A 21,347-nucleotide genomic window follows, 5' to 3' on the forward strand; every position below is an offset into this window, starting at 1 on the left:
CTGAACTGATTACAAGTTGTTCTTTGTGTTATTTATACCCTTTGGAATCATTAAATCGACTATCGAATTAGATGAAAGAGAACAAGAACTTAATTAAAAGTGCAAATTACATTTTGTAATGAAAATGTTTAAACGTACGATTGGATTCGGTAATGCAACTTCAATTCGTCATTCCATTTCGATTAATAATATTGTGCAATGTAGAATTCATTTCTTTTTTGTGCATAATGTTTACAGAATAGAAAATATAATATCGTTATTCATTATCGATATTAACTCGAGTAAGATCTAGTGTGTGATGGCATGTGCGCGCTCGCGAGAGTGCGAGCAAAGCACCCGCCGCCAGTTCAAGCCAAAGCGACTGATTTGTACTGCTTGTTGTTGTTACGAATCGTTAGATTTTTTTTTAAAGCGAAAATTTTCAATTATCTCGAGTCAGTTGCTTACGAACCGTTAGAGCGATAGGTTTCAAACCGAACATTGTTTCCTTTACAAACGGCCGTACCGATTTCGCGAAACAACAGCCAAACACCATTCGGTGTGTGTCAGATGGAATTTGGTGTGTGATCGAAACCAAACAGTTAGACATTCGATCAATTTGTGAGCGATTGGCGCTAGATCGCTTCATTCGATTTTGATTGTTGCTGTTGTTGTGTGTGACCGCGTGCGCGATCATTTTTCGATCTCGTTCGTTGGCTGTTTATTTTATTTTTCTCTCTCTTATTGTTTTTTTTTCTGTTTTCTGCCGTGTTCGATTCTTGTTAAGCAGAAAAAAGAATTCTTGGTTTTGTGCCATTTTGGTTGCAATCTTAACCGATTAAACTCGCGAATTTGATCAGACAAAGCGAAATCGTATCCGATTTAAACGACGGTGCGCCCCCTCGCCTTCCCCGTAAAACCAAAATCATTCACAACACAAAGTAGTGCAAGCAATCACATAAATCTCGCGATCGCGACAAATTCAAATTTGTCAAACAACTTTGCCGACGAAAACGACAACGGTGACGACGGTGGTGACGACGACGACGACCATCAGTGCAAAACGAATCAAGAAAGAATGTTTGTCAAGAAATATCAATCATTTTCTGTAATTATTCTGTTATGTAAGTTGGAAATTTGTGTGTATTCTCGCTGCCTGATTAAGTTTTGCATGGAACAAATTACTTTGTCTCTCTGAACCGGAGCGCGCGCACGAGCATGCACCAGCGTGATTCGATTGATGTTTTAAATGCAGGCGCTTGATCGATTGGCGCACTCGCGCGCACTCGTACGCACGCACAAAAAATATTGTGTGTTTATTGTATGTGGTAGCACTTGTTCCTATTGCCGTCGATAATTTAATCGATTGCCGTGATTTGTGAGTAACATGTATATCGGTGCTTTGTGTATCGTTTTTCAGCTATTATTATTCATCAATCGATGATTTAATGTTACGCGCTGAGTGGCAACGAGCGAACAACAGAAGAGAAGAAAAAAAACACGGTGTCTTTCTATCACATAAAAATGTAATCGACTTATTAGCTGACAACTTTTTCGCGAATTTATTAATACCAATTGAATGGAGCGAAGAGGAAAAAAAAGCATTATGAACGATGTGTTTATCACGTCACTGAATCGATGGTTGGAATTCACGAAGGGAAAAGGCATTTTGCAATAAGAAGGGAAAAAATCGTTACAAGAGACTGGCCCGAGCAGTTTGGGCGACAAGATGCCGACAGAATAGGAAAAAATACGTTGCGAAAATAGGGAAAGAGGGGAAGAAGGGAAAAACAACGTATTTAAAACGTTCAAAACGACGTGTTCCCAACGTTTCAGAGGCCAATAATCATCTTGTTAAGCATTTACAACCAACCGTAATTGATACTATACCTTCGTACGTATTGCAGGTTTGCTGAGTGTGATTGCCAACGGCCACAAATGTGTTCTCAATCCATACTATCATCCAATTTGCGGCAGCGATATGAAAACCTACGGTAACAAAGACCTATTGGACTGTTTCAATCGTCAACGGCCACGAAATCGACGTAAGTATATCTCAGCTACGATTGCATCGTGCATGTAGAGTTTACTGTAGAGTGATGAAGCTCATTTGACACGAAATACACAGAATTGCTTTAACTCTTCGGTTGGTGCTCTTTTGTGATTGTTTTCCGCGTACCATCACTTTTCATCAATCACATCGCTTGTTTTTAAAGAATTTCTGACCGTTTTCCAGGTCTCTATCTCTCGTTATTGCTCTCTTTTGCTTCACAAATTTGCTTTCTCGGTCACTCTATCTCTCTTGATCCGTCGCTCTCTCTCTCATTCTATTTCGCTCACTCCTTCTCTATTTTTCATTCATTTTTTATCGTTCTCTCCAGTTATTGCTTCGTCTCTGTCTTCCTCTCTAGTTCTAGCTTCTTCTCTCTCCTTCTCGGCCTCTCGTTCTTGATCATTCTTGATCATTCTCGATCTCTTTCGTTGTCCATCGTTGTCCATCGTTCTCTATCATTCTCTATCGTTCTCTACTCAGAGCTTTCGCTATCCACTCATGCTGTTCCACAATGGAATTGATTCCCCGCTCTCTCTCTCTTTCGCCACCGTGACAAACCAAATTCCCTCTCTCATTCGCTCCATTCGCGAAACCAATCGAAAAATGTGCACCGAATAGCGCATTCTCGCCTTTTTTAACTACAGATTAGATAAAATACCAACTAATCTGATATAAATGGCATCATTACAATAAATCTATTCATTAACAGACATGTGAAGTCATTCAATCGTACATTGGCTGCATTTCGCTTGAAATTGCACCGACTGTGAGCAGCATCATCATCAGCCGCTTCACTCACAGTGCGAGCGGGGCATATAAACGCATTTTTCGACATGACTCAATAAAATGCGCCGAACAATTGGAAAATATATAGGTTGAAATTGAAATCTTTGCTATTTCATTATGATAAAATTGCGCAGATAGAGAGCGGCTCACATTAGCTTGGCTAAATTTATGAACGAACTGTGTTTTTAAATCGTTTGCAAGTCAGTAGCAACTTTTGGAAACGATTCAGCTATTTATTTACACTTCTAATCTCATTTTAAGCTATTTGCTGCGAAGAAAGCGAGCGAAGAGTTTTTCAATGCATTTCCTGCATAAGTAACGGCCGCACGCTCGCGTGCGATAAAGGAATCAAGCTAGAGATTTTGTTGCTGTTGACCAAAGTGCATCGACGTCGTCATGCGGTTTGCGACGTCATGAAAATACATCTGGTTGTGTTCAGTGTTCACAATTAATTAAATTTTCGATCGTAATTTTTAAATGGAATTTAACAATTGCGCTTTTTCACAGGATCGTCGGCGCACGCGTTGCATTCACACCGAGGGGCTTGTCATTCAGGGTCTATTCTCTTAATTTGGCCGATATAACTCTCGATATTGCAAGTCAATCAATAAATTCTAAACAAAATACGATTTTCTCGCGTCAAAAAGCCGTTTGCATTACGATCAGCGGAACAAATTGAGTTCAAGACAAGACTTCGGTTCAAGAGCTCCATTGTATGCCGATAGTCTTTGAAGATGGGCTCTTTTTTTATGCATGATTAATAATTTCGAGGGAATTGAGTTGTTAACACCGTGAATAAAAACGTGTTTTTTACGATCAAGATTAACGTGAGAATTGCAAATCGCTTGAGGGTGATTTAATCGGATTCGTTTATCATGTCAAGGTCTAAAGCTTCACAATCTGGGTACATCGAGCAAATGAGAGCTTCTTTTATATTTGCAGCGGCGATTTTATTCGCGGTTGCTGTTTTTACTAAAAACTTTGTACTCTTATCATTATTTTTAGACTAAGTTGGCCTTTCCTCTCTGAAAAGTCTTCAGTGAAGACTAAATTCTAGCTCAGATCTTTTATTTTTCTGAAAAATAACAGTCAGGAAAGTCATTTCAAAGCAAATTTAACACCATTTGCGTTGCTCTTGAACATTCATTAGTTCAAGTGGAACATTCACCCAGTTGATGAAGGAGAAATGTTTGAAAAAGGCAATAAAATATGTTTATTCATAGGAATTCATTAATTAATTGCCCAAAAATCTTATTACTTAAGAAAGAACAGAATCCCAATTAATATACCAAAAAATAAAAATTGTATCATAAAATGGGCCAGTAATAACGAAAGGTCTGCACGAATGACAAAAGTTAATCGATTACAATAAAAAAAAATTTCATCTTCAGTAAAGATTCCTTCACCAATATTCTTTTAGCCCCTAGATTCTCTTGCCTCAATTCTCATTCGAATAGTTCTGCGATGAATCACAAGAATCTGGTGTTAGATTAAAGTCATCGTTTCAAAATGAATGAAGAGAAACGGAGCATACCGAAAAAAAAGTGGCGATAAATTGTAAATCGGCAAGTGGTTGTATAGTCGAGCGTAAATAAATTGTGCAATTGAGCGTGTAAATGAATAAAGTTCGCATGTTGTTTACGTTTGATTTTGCATTGTTTTTGTTGTTGTACTTGCAGATGTTCGAATCATATATCATCGTGAGTGTGATCCGCTTGTTTGTCCGAGTTATAGCGATTTGCAAGGACCGTGGCCTGAACAGGCGCCAGTGTGTGCGAGTAACGGTTACACGTATGGTCACATTCATCAGGTGCGATGTCTACGCGATTTACAACCAGGTGAGAACTTTGTAGCTTTTTTTTGTATTATCATTTTTTCGTGCCTTCTGTGAATGAAATGCTTCGTTCGAAGAAACAACGTTTTTATCACTTTTGATCAATTTCACATCCTATTCTTCTACTGCTCTTAATTTAATTTTTTCCTACTGCTTCTTAATCTATTGAATGATGCAAAAAATATACTTTATTCCCCTTCATCAAATCCATACACTCCAGGGCTAAATCACTTTTGTTGCATTTCAACAGATATTCGAGTGCTTCACGAAGGCGGTTGTACATTACATGAGACGTATCGATCGCTAGGCCGTAATGCCCATGTGAAAGCATGCTCATCGTCACGTCGATTATTTGAGAAAAACCCAATTTGCACCAGCTACAATCACACGTACGAGAATCCATTTCAGACCATTTGCTCGGCCGGTGGTTTGCAACATGTGCGAGAAAAGGTTGGCGGTGCATGCGGAAATCCGGTACAGAAGAGCTGCGAAAAAGTACGCAAAATGCAAGAATCACTCAAAACCGCATCGATTACTGAACGTACCAAGTTTTTAGCCTGCGGCAGCGATCTACGCACCTATCGATCTGAACATCATCTCGATTGCTCAAGACCATATAATCGATGTAGGTCCCGTTCTATGCTTAATAGCTTTTGTTTTACCTTTGACTACTTACCTTACTTGATATTCCCAATCGTCGATTGCTTTACTTCTTCGCTGTTTTTTTCTTTGTTTTTGTTTTTTTTTTAGCTGACTTTTTCGAGAGAAAAAAATTACCGTTTTACCAAAGGAAGTCGAAATCTTTAGAGAGAATTTTTTACAACTATGTAATGTATCGGTCTAAAGAGTCAGTACAAATTATCGTATGTAAATCTCATTCGTCCATTTATTGTTAAAAGAGAGCCATCGAAGATTTTGATCTAATTTGGTAAAATGGTAAAAAGTTACGTTGGAAATCAGTCAAAGAAAACCAGCCTCAAATGTTCAAAAATTGAGTTTTCTTTCCCTTGATCTCTAAGCAGATTTGTTCTTGTCTCATTTCGGTCGTTGTGATGATTATGCTGACATTTGCCCCGAGAAATTAAAGTACATTACAGTCGCATCACCAGGTTGGTAACTCATCATTCATCATTCACTCAATTCACCATTCATTTTGTTCAAAAAATTTAAAGCTTCGAATCAAAGCCCTCGATCGATACCAAATAAACCGATAAATAAATAAAACAATGAAATAAATGCATAAATAATACCATATGTGGGTGCAAACGTATTAATATTCATATCATTTCTTTCTTTCTTCTGTCTTCTGATGCAATTCCAAGTATGCGGAACCGATGGCCATTCATACATTACATTCGAAGCACTGCTTTGCGCTCGATACAGAATGAACAAAAGTAAGTGATCAAGCCATGCTCATTTTAAGGAAACTTTTAAAAACGTTTTCAGATGGAATGTAAACTCGTTTGGAATTTTCTGGAGAGAGAAAAAAATTTGAAGGCAAAAATCTCCCATTTTACATCTAAAATTTAGATTCTAAATGTTTTCTATCTTGGAAAAACGAATAGTCTCAATGAAACGGCTATTCTAATTGAGAACTAATACAACATTAAAAGCTAGATTGAAAGAAAAGAACGGCGAAAAAGAGGAAAAAACTGAACCAAATTGAAAAGTAATTCAACTTGAACTTGAGTTGTCAAGTTGTCAAGTTGTCAATGACAACTAAAGAAAATTCAACATTTTTTTCCAACAAGAAAAAGAGCAACATTGAAAAATTGGGTAAACGAATGATATTTTTTTTTCTTCTAAATTTGCAAAATAAAAACCAGAACGTTAAGTCTCAAGTTGATTGGGCTTTTCTTATTAGAATTTATTATTTCTATTCGACTGAGTCTTTCATTTTTCTTCTTCATTCCAACACGTCACTAGGGTTTTCCAACTAATAACGAATTATTCCATGTTCATAAAGTCATCAATAATAGTAATATCATCAAAGTCATCATAATCCACGCTCATAAATTTCGTTTATTATTTTCCAGATTTGAATTACCTACATTCGGGTGCGTGTATTTAAGCATTCCATGCCGTTGCAATTGGTCGTCGATCGTGAACGGTGGTTATTTTCAATGTCACCCATCAATCAACTAATAAAAGCTTCTAATTTGGATCGGAGTCAATTTCCGTCATCAAATTTCGCTAATTCCATGGCGATTCTCTATTTCCTCTTCTTCTTTATTTTTGTAAATGTAACATAGTAATTTAGTTGAATAACCAATGTAATCCAAAATTTATCACCGAACAAAATATCAAAACAACCTGTGTAATTTATTTGAAATGTTCGAAAAAAATTTTATTCAATAAAAAAAAAACGCTTGAAATTGGATTTTGTTTTTACAATTTTTTCATATCTTGCCCTATTACAATAGAAAGTAAGATCGATGTGGAAAAGAAGCTGAACAAAGGTGCTCGGAAACAGAGAAATGAAGAATCAAATTTTTGGGTGAGGTTTTAAACGGCACCAACTTGTAAAATCGGAATAAATAACTGAAATCCATTTTGAATGTATGACGTACTCTTTGAACCCTGCAAAGAAAAGAAGGAACATTCATGGTTAGAAACAATTCGATTGTAACTTTGACAATTTGAGCAACATACCTCTAAGAAAATGTTTGTAATTAGGCTATTGCTTTGAATTTCTGGATCACTAGGCGTAATGTTGGTTAATTTGTCACTGTACAAGGTTGCAATGCCACTCAAATGCCAGCAGAATGTATTCGTCAATCTAAATAAATTGGAAGAAAAACATGACTTTTAATTGTTTTGTGCTTCGAAATGATGGGCTTGGAAGAGAGAAAGAGGCACAACTTACTGCAGTAGACAATCGGATTCGTTAACCGTACTGTGATGATCTTTAATTAGAAGTAATTCCGCTAATTTATGGTATTTATTGATCGCCAATGCCGACGTTTTGGCCAAACATTTTAATGCATTATCGTGAATTTGCTGCGGCTGATGCTCATCCGTTTTTGTATCCAACCAATCGCGATTCTCTTTCCATGTACTGCAATGAAAATGACATAGGGAATTGTATTTAGGAAGAGGAAAGCAAGTAATTAGATAGGATAGACTTACTCCAAAATATCCGTAAAATCGATGGGAATATCAAAATCTTCGGTGGCTGTTTTCAGTTTATCCTCCAATTCGGTCACATCATACAAATGCGTTGGTGTATCATCTTGATCCAATTCGTTGAGTTCGCACAATTCGTTCACCGAATTCATGGTTTGTTGCAGTTCATTCAGTGCAATACCGCTGAGTGGCATAAGTAGAGCTTGTAATTTGAGTGATGCTTGTTTGGACAACATTTCAAGAGCTTCCAAATGAACAAGGCCATGATAATCATCGAACAGTGTTTCAAAATGCAATTGCTTTCGATAGAGTTTTTTCTGTGTCAATTTCATGGTTTTTTCACTTTCTTCCGACTTTTCTTTGGCCTCACGCAGTACCTGTGACAATACTGGCTTTTCATTGTCCAAACCGAGTAATTTACGTTTGCTAATCAGACCAGCATCGTTTTCCTGGATGATTGTCATTGTTTTTTTGCCAATACCTTCGAGTGTGTCCAAACCGCCAGCAATCACTCGATTACTAATCGATGTTACGTTTGACACAAAACTGCCCAAATTCAGTAGTTTCTCCTCATTCTGTTGTCTACTATCGATTGACTGTGTATCATTGGCTTGATCACCTGTTGTTTGTGTGGCCGTTTCATTTTTCTCTTGTTGCTGTTGCTGGGCAAACCTCTCCGGATCCGGAATACCGATATTCGATTCAATCACAGACGAAACATGCGATGTAAACGATGCTACACCAGTCGAGGCCGTAGATAACAATGATACCATGCCTGACCATGGGCTCCAGGCTGATGGAGTATCGAGTTGACTTCGCAATGTAGAATCTTGTCGAACTGGCTCTTGTCGACTAAACTCTTCCTGACCAGACACTTGTTGAGCCGATTCTTGACGACTACCCAATTGTACTAGTCGTTTAGCGGTCACACTGGTGTCAACCTTTGGTGTTTCACTGACTGTCGTTGCTGGCTGCTTTGATTCAAACTTAAAATTATCTTCATCTTCATCATCATCACCCCAACCCCAATCATCATTATCACCATCGTTCCCTTCGTCGTTTACATCTAATGCTTTGAATTTATCCAACGTTTCAACTTCTTTTTTTGTGGTTTGACCACTGGCACATGGTGCTTTTGGATTCGTTGCTGGTTTTGTGTTCTTAGCTGCTGGTTTTGTTGCAGCAAAATCATCATCTTCAGCACTTTCAAAACCTTCACTATCTGAATGCGACATATTTTCTTTTTTCTTCAACTAAATGTCGTTTCACACAAATCGCCCACACGCTCACACACACACCTTAGTGCAATAGTTTTTTTTTCTTGTTCGATCGATCGTTGCGTGCAAAATGCAAATAATCCAAATTTTTTGACTTTTTTTCGCTGTCTCTTTCAAATGAAACAAATACAAAAGTAAGTTGCGTATTTACGACTGATGACTGGACTGTTATTGTGCTATTGTAACATGCCTTGTGAAATGTCAACGGGTGCACACGAAGCACGTTCAATGCCTACTGTTGACACTGAACTAAACGAATTCAATGGACTTGTTGCGAAATTCGATTTCGGTTTTTATTTCAATTTTTATTTTTTTACATTTGAATTTTATTATTTACATTTTGTTTTTTTCTTCGTTGAGTGTCTTCTTTGGGTGTCCAACCCAAAAAGAGTTGTTTGATATTTGTACTCAATCACCTATTTACAATTTAGTAGGAAAAAAATTGTTTTTGCTATTCCAGTGGGAAGTAATTGTCTCGCATCGCTTTGGCTTCATCGTAAAAGAGCAATACTAGTGTGGAATGTGGTGCGACTATTGATATTTGAATAAAAAAAAAACGAAATGAAGGGATCAATTAAAAAAAAACTTCAAAAAATACTGTATTAGTAACCCACTCCGCATATATGATGGCCAAAATCCTTTGTACAATCCAGAGAAGCCTTCCGTTTTGACAATTTTCACGAAGCAATCGTAAACACCGCTGTAGTATTTCCCTTTGCCAGCCTCGTCCAGCGGTTGATTATAGAGTCTCGTTAGAATTGTGTCTGGTGGCGTGATGGCAACGGCCATTGTCGACCCGGCAATCGTTGAACACACGAATGAATTGAACGTTTTATTGGAGAAACTTAAATCATTTCGTGCCATATAATCTTTCAACGGTTCGAATGTAGCCAGTTGGGCACCACTACCCAGAGCTGCTCGGGGAATATTACCTGTGAATTGAAAAGAAAATTGTTATAACCAAAAATTATACACATTTTTTATTAACATTGGTAATTTACCAATGACGCCACGATATAAGCCACGAATGCCACGAATTTTGTAGATTTTCTTGAATGCAGCCATCATTCCCTCATGATTGCGTTGGAAGCCAACGGCCACCTTCACATCCGCATATGATTGCATGTGGGTTTTTACCAAGAAAAACGGTGAACCCCAACATGAACCTTAAAAAAACAACAACGGTAGATACGGATTGATTACATTTTTACTTGAGAAGAAATAAATTGAAGAAAAATGGAAAATTGTTCAAAAGACACTGATCTTCTCTATAAAAAAATATCCGATACAAACCTATCGATCCGGAAAGGCCGCCCCAGAAATAGCCGCGCCAAAATGACATATGACCATTTTTATCCTTTGTCCAACCAAACGTTGTGACCGTGTCGAAAATGCCTAAACTAAGATTGAAACAGAAAATTAACCGACGCAACGAGAATGGAAGCAAAAAGCAAAAGTCTAGGCAAAAGTCAAATGTTTCATATCAAATTTTCTGAAAGTTGAGGATGAACTCGATCAATGGCTCGAGAATGAAAAAAGAAAATGAAAAAAATCGAAAAAATTGAAGAACAAAAGGCTAGCCAAAAGAAAACTATATGAAAAACTGAACAAAACTTGAAAAATAACTGCAAGAAAGAAAAAAAAATGAAAACTGACGTCGACAAATGAATCCTTGACCGAAATTTCGTTGAGATTTTTTTTTTTCGTCTAATCATTCGATCGTGTTCATTGTCAAGTAGATTTCATATGAGTGTATTACAACATACCGTATCGAATTGAGGCAAAATTGAAATCCGAACGCTGGAATCAGGCCTTTCTGTAATGCTTTGATGCCATCATATCGACCAATCTGGTACAATCCATGCAGTACACCACGATAAATCCGAGCATTTGGATCGAGCTTCTTGAGTTCACCTTGAAGTTGTAGACGTGTTTTTATCACCTACAACACACAGTTTAGGGCCTGATCGATCTAAATAAATTTCAATGTCAATTTGTCATCACACACACACACACGATACGTACTTCCAGTGGATTTGTAAAAATCGTGGATCCCATCGCAGCCACACCAGCCACAAAATAATTCGAATAACGGACGTCTTGCAGCGACATTTCGGCCAAGCTGTTTTTCGGTCACAACACCATCCACTGAATTAGGTAATATGTGTAATATATTTGATTCGTTGCTCTTGCTCTCTATTCGGTTCATAATCATAAACACAACGAGTGATTATTGTGACGTTTAAAGCATAGTTTTTAACGGTGTACGTCGCGTAGCACGTGACAGTGTACATGTGTATAGTATTCACTAAATACTATTCAACGCATTGAATACGTTGCTGTGTGTTGACATATTGCACTTGATTCTGCTGACGGCCACACAATGACATGTTAATAAACAACGTATGCACGGGGCGATGTTTACCGGAATTCAGCGTTGGATTTGAAATGAGACGGGAAAGAATGAAATGCAATGAAAAAATGGTTCGATTTTTATTTGTGTCAACGAAAATATAGCGTCTGCTTGACAGAAAACAATGCAGAATAAACAATCACCGATTTCTTATACCGAGCTTGCCTATATGAAGCCCAAACAAAAAAACAATTCACTCACAAACACTATCTGAGTCAATTGTTTATAAACATTGCCGCTCGTAAACTGTTGAGCGAAGCAGAAAACAAAACAAAAATCGGCGACAGTGAACGACAATTGTCAATGAGTCGTTTTAATGATGCCATCTTTTGCGTTTTGAATTCAACGAATTTTCCATGATCTCATCCTGTCCTAATGCCAGCATAGCTTAGTAATTATGACTCATTTTGACTCATTAGCTGTGATGAAATCGATTATTTTCGACTTATGTTGAAATCTCGGAGCGGGACTTTGCATTTTAGAACTCGTTTGTTCTAGAACCTTCGTTGGGCTTCCTCTTCTTACTATCCACTGAATTTTGGTTGGACTTTTGCTTTTTCTTAGGCTTCTAAGGCTTTTGCTTCTTTTTAGTCATGGTTTTTGAAATCTTTTGATTCTTGGAACCAACTCTTGAGACTTGTCAGTTTTATAGGCTCCGTTTCTTCTATTCCTCCGGGAACTAGCTCATCGCTTCATACTTCAAAATGTTTCACAAATTCATACTTACTCATGTCACCCAAACGATTTGTTTCAATTCCAAATATCGGTAATAGCGACAGTGGATGATAGATAGAGTAGGTTGTGTGTATGTTGTTAATACAATTGACATATCGCATTATTATTTGCTTTGATGTGTCTTGGTGTATTCAGACGGTATACAATTAGGAACGACAATGGAAAAACTCATGATAACAAAAGATATTGAAAAAAAAGAGCGATAGAGAACGGAAGAAATAGGCAAACATGAATAATGGACAGAATTCCATGTTCGAGACCCTCATCTTAGCGGTCATACATATATGCATGGAATGTCGACGCATTTAATGTGATCGTCAAAAAGGACTGCATCATCGGTTTTTTTTATTGAATTAGCAATTCGATTTACTGCTGCTCTCGCTCTCTCTCTCTCTCTCTCTCTCTCTCGCTCGCTCGCTTGCTACGAATCGATCGGTTGTGAAATCGAAGCAGACGAACTGAAAAGAAACGTGTACTGTTAACACACGTACGACAAAGTAAACTGATTAAATGTAAAATGAATAAACAGACAGAAAAAACAAATGCTCTTAAATAAAACACGGTGACGATGTTTTATTGAGATTTGAAACGAAAAATGCAGGATAGAGGCCGAACAAATATCTGGTGACCACATATACATGTGAATAGGCTAAATATATAAGAAAACAGACTCGCAAGTGTCGAAATTGGCTGAAAAATGTAAACAATAATGATAATCAGAGGTAAAAAATCATCCCGTTTTGTGATGAAATCAATGAAAATGCCAGTGTGATGTGTTGGTTTTTTTTTTCGATATTTTTCTTTTTTATCATCATGGAATTATCTATATAAATGTTTCTTTTTCATTATTATTATATTTATTTCTTCTTTTTTTTTTAGTGTAAACAAATGAAATGCATTTGAATCGGTAATATTAAATCGGGCCCTTTATCTATCTTCATATATACTTGAACAAAAGTGTCGAATAATGCATACGTTAGTTGGATTTCGGGTGTTTTTTTCTCTTCTCTTCTTCTTCGTCTCTGTTCGATTTGACGCCAACGGCCGATTTTAACGAGCAGAGAGAGAAAAAGACAAAATCTTTTTTTTTTCGCTTCATTATTTGCTTTCTTGGAACATTTTATTTATTTCATACTCGTTTTTTTCCCTTAGCTTGCGTATTTGATACATTTTTTTTTTCTCTTTTCAAATTTTTTCTTTTATTTTTTTTTTCTCTTTCATTCAATAATTTTTAGCTTTTACAATTTTTGTTTTACTACGTGTATCGATTTAAAATTTAGATTATCAAAAAAAAAGAACAGAAAAAAAATAAATTTTAGATTATTTTTTTTCTTCATAGTTTTGCTTTTTGCTATTGATGATGATGAAGTTGTTGTTGGTGGTGGCCGCACGAACATACACGCACAAATTACACTCTGGAATCGTTTTTTCTCTTATTTAATTTTCATGTTGTTTCGTTTGTTTTTATGCTGGCGTTGCTGGCGATGGTTGTTGGTTGTTTGTTGTTGTTGTTGTTTTTTCGTTTGTTGTTTTTCTGGAATGCGGACACACAATCAATACACACACACACACCGAGAAAATGAATCACTTTTTGGCCAATTCATTTGATAGCCAATCCAGCCCTTCGTACAGCCCATTGCCCTGTGTAGCACATGTGGCTTGTATGTGCCAATTTCGATTGCGCAATTGATTTAAATTCAATTTATCGACGAGTTCGGCGGCGCTCATTGCATTCGGTAGATCTTGTTTGTTTGCAAATACCAATACGACCGCATCACGTAGTTCATCCTCTTTTAGCATACTTTTTAGCTCTTTTTCCGCTTCGGCAATACGTTCACGATCATTTGAATCGACCACAAAGATTAAACCTTGTGTATTTTGGAAATAGTGTCGCCACAATGGTCGAATTTTATCTTGACCACCCACATCCCAAACGGTGAAGCAAATATTTTTGTAATCAACCGTTTCCACATTGAAACCGATCGTTGGTATGGTGGTCACAATTTCGCCCAGCTTCAATTTGTACAGGATTGTAGTTTTACCGGCCGCATCCAAACCAACCATCAGAATGCGCATTTGCTTTTTGCCAAACAAACGCGTCAATGCACTTGATATTGTTAAACCCATGTTTTATTCGCCTGGTGATAATGATGATATATCAATAAATAATATTCAGCTTCTTTCTTCTCTCGTAACGAATTTGCCGTAAATTCGATTTGGTCGGATGTGTTAGTGGTAGTCGTTGTCGATAAAATCTAATTGAATTTCACCACCGCACGGGGAACTAAAATAAATCCAAAATTTCCCTCTGCTCACTACTCTCACTCTCTCTCTCTCTCTACACTGCAAATCGTCTTCTTCTCGTTCTTTCGCTATAGTTCACGTCCTCTGTCACCTCTCTTTCACTACTGTGTAGCCTCAGATGCGTTGCGGAAAATACGCCGATTGAACCGACCAAAAAAAAAATTGACACGCAAATGTTTTTTGTGTTGGCAAAATCACGTTGAACAGGAAAAAAAATTTCTACGCTCACAATTTACTCGACGACGACAGTAACGATGATGAGAGCAAAATTGACATTAATTAAAGCGAGAGAATTTGTTCAGAACCGAAACAGAAGAGAAGGCGAACGAAAAAGTTTATCGGCACCGATGGATATAGAAAAAATAATAATTCGACGACGACAATGTCTCTTTTGTCTTTGTGTATTTTCTTGTTTCGTTGGCTGAGCTGTCGTATGATATACACAATACATTTAGGCTGGAGTGACAAGTCGACAAGGTATTCTGTCTGTGTGTTGGTGTATTAAATTCAATATGGTAGATCTAAATTGAAGCTAATGACAGTTAGTCAATGGTCTCTCACACGACAGACCCTCATTGAACGCACCCATTTTAAGCAAACGGATTTTTCTCTTCGCAATTTCGAATCAAACAAAAGAAAATCGAAGCCAAGCAAAAAAGTCATCACTCATCAAATCCCATTTTAATTTTACAAATTTTTATCTCAATCAATTTTTTCTTGTACACACAAAAATTGCAACGACATGTTTTTGGTGTCATCGACGATGAAACGTTCGCGCTCATGCAGTTGGTTGTGTTCATTTGTGTGATTTCTTTTGTGTTCTGTCTCTTCGTTCGTTCGTTAAATTGTGTTTGTATTGAAAGTAGCGTTTATTTACACTCTTACGACCGAGACAAAGAGAGAGAGAGAGAGAGAGAGAGAGAGAGCAGCGACGAACGAAGAAGAGAAGTGAAGTAAAAATACGAAATGCGATTTGACTGACGTCAGGAAGACTGAACCACAGAGCGAAAAGAACAATAATAAAAGCAATATGAAAATAAAGTCGCAGTGAGCAACAACACACAACATCGAAGAAAAAAAAGAGTACCCAGCAAATATTATAGAGACTCGTTTGCTCGCTGAAAATTAAACGTCAAAACAATTGAAAAGATTTTCGAGTTAAATATCGAGTTTAGTTTTTGTGTGGTTTAATCTTTTTTTTTCCCATCATCGAGAACATGTGAATAGAAAAATTATTTGCCCAACGAAACACGAAACTGCATGTCTCTCTCTGTGTGTGTGTGTGTGTTCGCCAAAATCGTGAATCATTTTTTTGATCTTCGAAATATCTGCACCTTCAGAAGAGAGACACAAAGTACATTTTGTTTTTCATATTAAATATCGAGAGCCGAATGTATCGAAGCTGTTTGTGTATATCGAATAAGTGGCACTCGTTCTTCATTTTTATTTTTAGTTTCTTTTAATTTGGTTTCTTTATCTTCGTTCGGGTTGGTTTGTTTGTTTTTTTATCTCTTTTCTCTGAAGGAGACACAAGTGATAACTCAGGCGACACAATCGACGCAAATTCGCATTGTTTCACTTAGATCGTCATCTTTTTCGTTTCGTTCGATTCCTTCATCACGGGACAGACAGAGACCGAGTGAATTGCATCGAGAATATAAAGTGCCAGTGTGTGCGTGTGAAAATAAAAGAATTGAGTTGCCATGAATTTGAAAATACTAGTTCTAAACATATTGTTATTTATATTGAGCGAAGTGTTTGCTTACCAAACCCGTAAGTGTGAAAGGCAGACCATGGATCATGCCAATATCAAATTGAACTGTTTTTTTTTTCTGATTCCGGATTGATGTTGTTTATTTCGTTTCTGTTTTTGTTCTATTTTCGGTGTGGTAGGTCTTGTCTCCGAACTATGTCCGTCATCAGATAGTCTGACGAAAAGTTTCAACACAATTTTTCGCAACATGAAAGAGGTGAAGCTGGGCGAGAATGATCAATCGGCAGCATTGGTACAATTCACATGGAATTCATCCACATTCAAGGTATTTTCTATGATCATCGACACAATCTAGATATAATAAAATCTCGAAATGGTCAATTTTCCATTGTGCTGTCAGAAAATTTAGCGGAACTTTCATTCCGATTCCGAACAATCCATCCCATTTATCGGATTATCACTATGCACTATGGTCCCATTGTCACTATGTAATTAAAAATGTCGATAAATCCATCCGAGTTCCGATAAATTGGATAGATTGTTCGGAATAAAATTTTCTGGAAATAGAAAATTGACCATTTCGAGAGTAACGAGTTTTTCGTTCTTTCATTTTGGAACTTCTTTTTCTTTCCTGGAACTAAAATATTTTGTTTAATCTCTTTTCGATAGCGCTACGACGATTGTCGATTCAGAGTGGTGTCCAGCATTGACGATGATAAAACACGAAATCGTGGTGTTTTCGTATCGATACGACGATTAAATCTACGGAAAAGCCTCCATTCAGAAGAGTGCATCGATTATATTCGCTTTACATTTGGCGATGAGAAATCACCCAAATATTGCGGCCAGTTGAATGCATCCATCGATGATGTGAAGAAAATCTATTTTGGTGAGGGTGGCGGTGTGATTGAAGTTCGCTTGAAATTGGACAAAACTCTACCATTCAAACACATTGACGATACACTTGACTTGGAATTGGTTTTTACTGCCAATGAAGGTGAGTCGGATCAAGGAAAACATAGAACGGGGCGAAGGAGGGAAAGTTGGAAGGAAACACTTGAAGAACAGGGAAAGAAGAAAAGTTGAAGCGATTTGAAAAATCTTCTTTTTTCTGGTTTTTTTCTCAAGAGATTCTCCTTCGAATGTCTCCATTTTGGAAGAAAATTTCGAATTAATGAGTTTCTTTCAAGATTCCTTTTTTTGAAATCCTTCCTCAAACTCTTTCTTCGAACTCCTTCTCTCAAGAGAGAAGATTCATCAAGATTGATGAATGATTTGTTCAAGGTTTCTTTCTTAAATGTCTTTTTGGTTAATACACTCTTCTGTGCACTCGCTTTTATGGTTTCAACTCATCTATGCTTCGAATTGCTTGTGATTCTTTCAACCTTTCAACGATCTCCAACAACCTTCAAATCGACATTTTAAACAAACTCACACTTAATGTGCATTTCGACTCTCCATTATTTTACTTTGACCTTTGATCCTGTGATCTCATTTAAATTTCTTTCCATTTTTATTCCTCCTACGTTTAGATTGTGGCGAACCAAATTTGATAAAATGCTATGGAAATACGTGCATATCGAAGACACTGGAAAATGATGGCATCAACAATTGTCCGCCACCGTATTGTTTTGATGAGGGTGGCCGCTGTCCAAAGCCACCCATTGTGGTGGCATCAAAAGAAGCGACGGCCAACAACACAGACATTGTGATCAGTGCATTAACATCGTTGATCTTCACACTGGTTGGTGTTGGTTCATGTCTGTGGCTGTGCTGGCACATAAAGGATTGCTTTTTACCAGAACAAGATACTCAGGGTAGGTCTAGTGTAAATGGTGGTACATCGAATGGTGGTCAAACAGCACATGATCGTCGCTATGCGAATAACACACGATCGACGGCATTCAATACGCCCGGCGATAATTATACATCGGCTACGGCATCAACACATCACACCGGTCGACCAACAGTGCCGGCGAGTGACGATAAAGACGATAATCCGCCATCCTATGACACACTATTCCCCCATTTAGCCAATTCAAATAATGAAAACAAATAGGTTTTTGTGCTGTGATATCTATTCAACATTGTTCACAAAATGAAAAAGAAGAAAAAAAAACAGTATTAAGGATTTTCTCTGAGCACGCGCGCGTCTCCCTTTCCAAACACCTTTCGCGGCCGGCCACACATACATATACACGTCTATCTCAATTTAGCCAGACCGATTCAACCGTTTGAATTTGTACACGTTAAACTTAAACACTTAAGGGAACAGCGATTTGAAAAAACCACTTAATCTAGGTCAGATGTCCCATTATAAATGAAACATACGCGCCATTTTTAAGCGCCACTAAAAAAATCAACCAAAAATTTGTAGAAGAAGAAGAAGAAGAAGAAGAAGAAGAAGAAGAAGGGAAAAAATGCACCACTGTGGATTCACTGTGCTTTATAATCGAAGAAAACGAAAACAAAAAATTGTTGCATGACTTTTCTGTGCTATAAACAAAACAAAAAATTGAGTATTCGCTAGATAGCTTTTAGATTGTAGACAACGCACACGAAATTACCTTTGATTTACATATAAATTTCAATCGATTTATTATTGCCTTACGATAATAATGAGTGCTAATTAAGCCAACCAATTTATACCACCTCAACTATCGCCGCTCTGGTCCGTATTTTGATCCGGCTTTTCTCACTCTTCCTCCCCACCTCTCTCTCTCTCTCTTCACCGCACACACCGCCGAACAAATTATATGCTTTCGCACTTGTTAGCTAACAACAACTATTTAAGATGAGCTGAACAAACGCTAATTGATTACAAATCTCTATATACACGTACACCAGCAGCAGAGTGTAGAATATGCAAATATTCGTTGCGAACGGAACGTGTTGCTGTCTGTCGGCCCACAGCAAAATTTATACATGGCCATTAATTGAGGCGAATTATTTTAATCAGACACATTCGCACAATACGAATTTTTCGAATTGATTTCCACATTTTTCTACCTCATCGTGAATCAACGATGAAACAAACATTTGTTTTAATTCAATTTTTGTTTTGTCAAAACAAAACCATGTTTTCTCAGTCATTGCAAATGTCATTGATCGAAAACGATCCCAATTGATTTGATTGTTGATGAAATTTTCTGTCGCTGCCACTTTTTGTTTGGTTTTCCTTAATTACGCAGCGGATGTTTGGCAAATTATCTCATTTCATTGGAAATTGTTTTTCACAAACCGTTATAGTCAAAACAAACAAACGATGACTCAGGTCAATGCGTAGCAACCACTGAATCGCATACACAAGGCGCATTCTCCACGCATACACACACCGTGCCGAAGAACGAATCGAACGACATCAACTCTTGTGCCAAAAGAACAATCGAATTTATAAGGATTAGAATACGGTTTCGGTTTCGGTTTCGGTTTGGAAGTAACATTTTTCTTTGAAGCTCATCATAGGCCATCATTCATGGCTCTATCTATATTTGAAACTGTAGATTTTTTGGGCTCCTTCAAGCCTTTGCGAGTGGTGTTTTGCGATTTTGTTTGACCAAATCGAACAAATGAACTTATTGCTACAAATTAAAATAACTCATGAGCAAACGGGGTTTTTACTGAATAAAAGATTAAAGTCAATATGACTTGAGTTAAAATTGTTCAAAAACCCTATCAAAAATGGTCACGACGGGAATTTTGAGAAAATTTCGGCAAACGATTGGTGTAAAACCGATTTTTTTCTTCAATTTTTTGAAAGAAATATCTTTTATTGGTTTTTTCACCGTCTAATCAACGACTGAAACCAAAGAAATTTGATAAAGTCCAATCGATGATTTAGTAGACGAACCAATTTTGAACAAGGAAACAAAACCCTTCCAAGAGCAAATCAGGTATCGTTTGATTCGGAATCCAAATTTTGGATTCAGTTGTGGAAATACCAAAGCAAAATGAAGTAAAAACTCTAAAGAAAAACGGATTTGTTTGATATCGTTTGATTTGAAAGTAAACGTGGTTTTAAAAACAGTGATACTAACATTGATTCCACTAGCAACTTCAATTAATTCATATTCCTACTGCTATTGTCACTCTTTCTCTCTTGTTCTTGCTCTCCCTCCCTCTAGCTCCATCTCACTCCATCTCTCTCTCTCTCTCTCTAACTCAAATTCAGTTCACTATCTCTTTCTCAATTCGTTCTTTTTTTTCATTCTGCTACAGAACGTGAGTGACTTAAAAGTGTTGCATATGCGCACACTTATCAATTCGAATTATTTTGTAGTGAGGTGATGGTTGGTATTTGCATAAAAGTGTGTGAAGACAAGTGCTTGGTGAAGCCAGCACAACATCGAATCAGCGAACGAAATAAATTCTAAAACAACGCTCTACGTAACATAAATTGCCTTCATTTTTCGTCATTGCAAATAATAACAACAACAATAAAAAACAATTCAAATGGCCTTGCATTCAAAGATTAACAGGTATAACGAAAACAAAAAATTATAGGATATAAGCTTAATACACATTCGGTTTCATGGCATTCCGACATTTTTTGATAACAGCAAATCTATACAATTTACATTTTCGTCAAAATGTTGCTCGATGTTTTTTTGTTTGTTAATGGAGTGCCTTCATACATACACACGCGCAAAAGTCACGCAGAAAAGTCAGTATTTAAAACGCATCAAAGTATTTTTAATTTTATTCACATCAAAATCACATAAAATAAAAATGGTTCATTTTGTTTTTCTATAAGGAAATGCTAACCAAAAATTCAGAATTGAAACAAAAAATTCACAATAATTATTTTTTAATGAAATTGTTCACAAAACTATCGCTTGAAATTCACAAACAAAAAAGAAGAAACAAAATCGCATGCAAACAAACAAAATTATGGGCTCGCACGCCAAATCAAAATGTCTCTCATCAAAATATTCTTCATACCAATAAATATACACAAAATAGCATTTAAGATACGTTGTGTTTAAGAGAAATTGATTAGAATATAGGCAAAAAGTGTAACTAATCAGGATATTGTTGTTGTGCTCCGTGCTACTTGTTCAAGAAATGCGGCTAAATAAAAAAAAAACATACACATTTTTTTTTAAAACATTTTAATTGGTTTTCCT

At 36.9% G+C, this 21,347-nt stretch overlaps 5 protein-coding genes across 11 annotated transcripts; 2 read left to right on the forward strand and 3 right to left on the reverse strand.

Annotated features, from left to right (window-relative positions):
* Nucleotides 1-7,032, forward strand: LOC129574352 (serine protease inhibitor dipetalogastin-like). Its single transcript, XM_055456255.1, has 7 exons — nt 1-1,103; nt 1,887-2,024; nt 4,498-4,656; nt 4,903-5,277; nt 5,675-5,761; nt 5,975-6,046; nt 6,689-7,032. The coding sequence occupies exons 1-7, from the start codon at nt 1,058-1,060 to the stop codon at nt 6,721-6,723; spliced, it is 912 nt and encodes a 303-aa protein (XP_055312230.1). The 5' UTR covers nt 1-1,057; the 3' UTR covers nt 6,724-7,032.
* Nucleotides 6,974-9,253, reverse strand: LOC129574348 (protein FAM114A2). The gene is made up of 4 exons (XM_055456245.1): nt 7,782-9,253; nt 7,519-7,710; nt 7,305-7,431; nt 6,974-7,232 (listed from the first exon to the last, which is right to left on the reverse strand). The coding sequence occupies exons 1-4, from the start codon at nt 9,011-9,013 to the stop codon at nt 7,158-7,160; spliced, it is 1,626 nt and encodes a 541-aa protein (XP_055312220.1). The 5' UTR covers nt 9,014-9,253; the 3' UTR covers nt 6,974-7,157.
* Nucleotides 9,254-9,334: 81 nt separating this feature from the next.
* Nucleotides 9,335-12,349, reverse strand: LOC129574351 (solute carrier family 25 member 35-like). 5 transcript variants are annotated; one of them, XM_055456252.1, is made up of 7 exons: nt 12,196-12,349; nt 11,081-11,421; nt 10,822-10,969; nt 10,349-10,455; nt 10,057-10,221; nt 9,670-9,987; nt 9,335-9,586 (listed from the first exon to the last, which is right to left on the reverse strand). In XM_055456252.1, the coding sequence occupies exons 2-7, from the start codon at nt 11,268-11,270 to the stop codon at nt 9,507-9,509; spliced, it is 1,008 nt and encodes a 335-aa protein (XP_055312227.1). In that variant the 5' UTR covers nt 11,271-11,421; nt 12,196-12,349; the 3' UTR covers nt 9,335-9,506. The 5 variants fall into 5 exon arrangements, with proteins under 5 accessions (XP_055312227.1, XP_055312226.1, XP_055312228.1 ...); XM_055456251.1 differs by lacking the exon at nt 12,196-12,349 and adding an exon at nt 11,612-12,038; XM_055456253.1 differs by lacking the exon at nt 12,196-12,349 and adding an exon at nt 11,625-11,639.
* A 420-nt stretch (nt 12,350-12,769) lies between these two features.
* Nucleotides 12,770-14,968, reverse strand: LOC129574356 (ADP-ribosylation factor 2). The gene has a single exon (XM_055456259.1). It carries the CDS (start codon nt 14,328-14,330, stop codon nt 13,788-13,790), a length of 543 nt encoding a protein of 180 aa, XP_055312234.1. The 5' UTR covers nt 14,331-14,968; the 3' UTR covers nt 12,770-13,787.
* Nucleotides 14,969-15,047: 79 nt separating this feature from the next.
* Nucleotides 15,048-21,330, forward strand: LOC129574350 (uncharacterized). 3 transcript variants are annotated; one of them, XM_055456246.1, is made up of 5 exons: nt 15,234-15,994; nt 16,091-16,280; nt 16,401-16,546; nt 16,891-17,218; nt 17,754-21,330. In XM_055456246.1, the coding sequence occupies exons 2-5, from the start codon at nt 16,211-16,213 to the stop codon at nt 18,278-18,280; spliced, it is 1,071 nt and encodes a 356-aa protein (XP_055312221.1). In that variant the 5' UTR covers nt 15,234-15,994; nt 16,091-16,210; the 3' UTR covers nt 18,281-21,330. The 3 variants fall into 3 exon arrangements, with proteins under 3 accessions (XP_055312223.1, XP_055312221.1, XP_055312222.1); XM_055456247.1 differs by having other exon boundaries at nt 16,136-16,280; XM_055456248.1 differs by having other exon boundaries at nt 15,048-16,280.
* Nucleotides 21,331-21,347: the final 17 nt, after the last annotated feature.

This window comes from Sitodiplosis mosellana, unplaced genomic scaffold (genome assembly GCF_009176505.1).
Source record: "Sitodiplosis mosellana isolate CC-2019 unplaced genomic scaffold, AAFC_SMos_1.0 Smas_scaffold_6162, whole genome shotgun sequence".
In the NCBI taxonomy this organism is placed as follows: domain Eukaryota; kingdom Metazoa; phylum Arthropoda; class Insecta; order Diptera; family Cecidomyiidae; genus Sitodiplosis; species Sitodiplosis mosellana.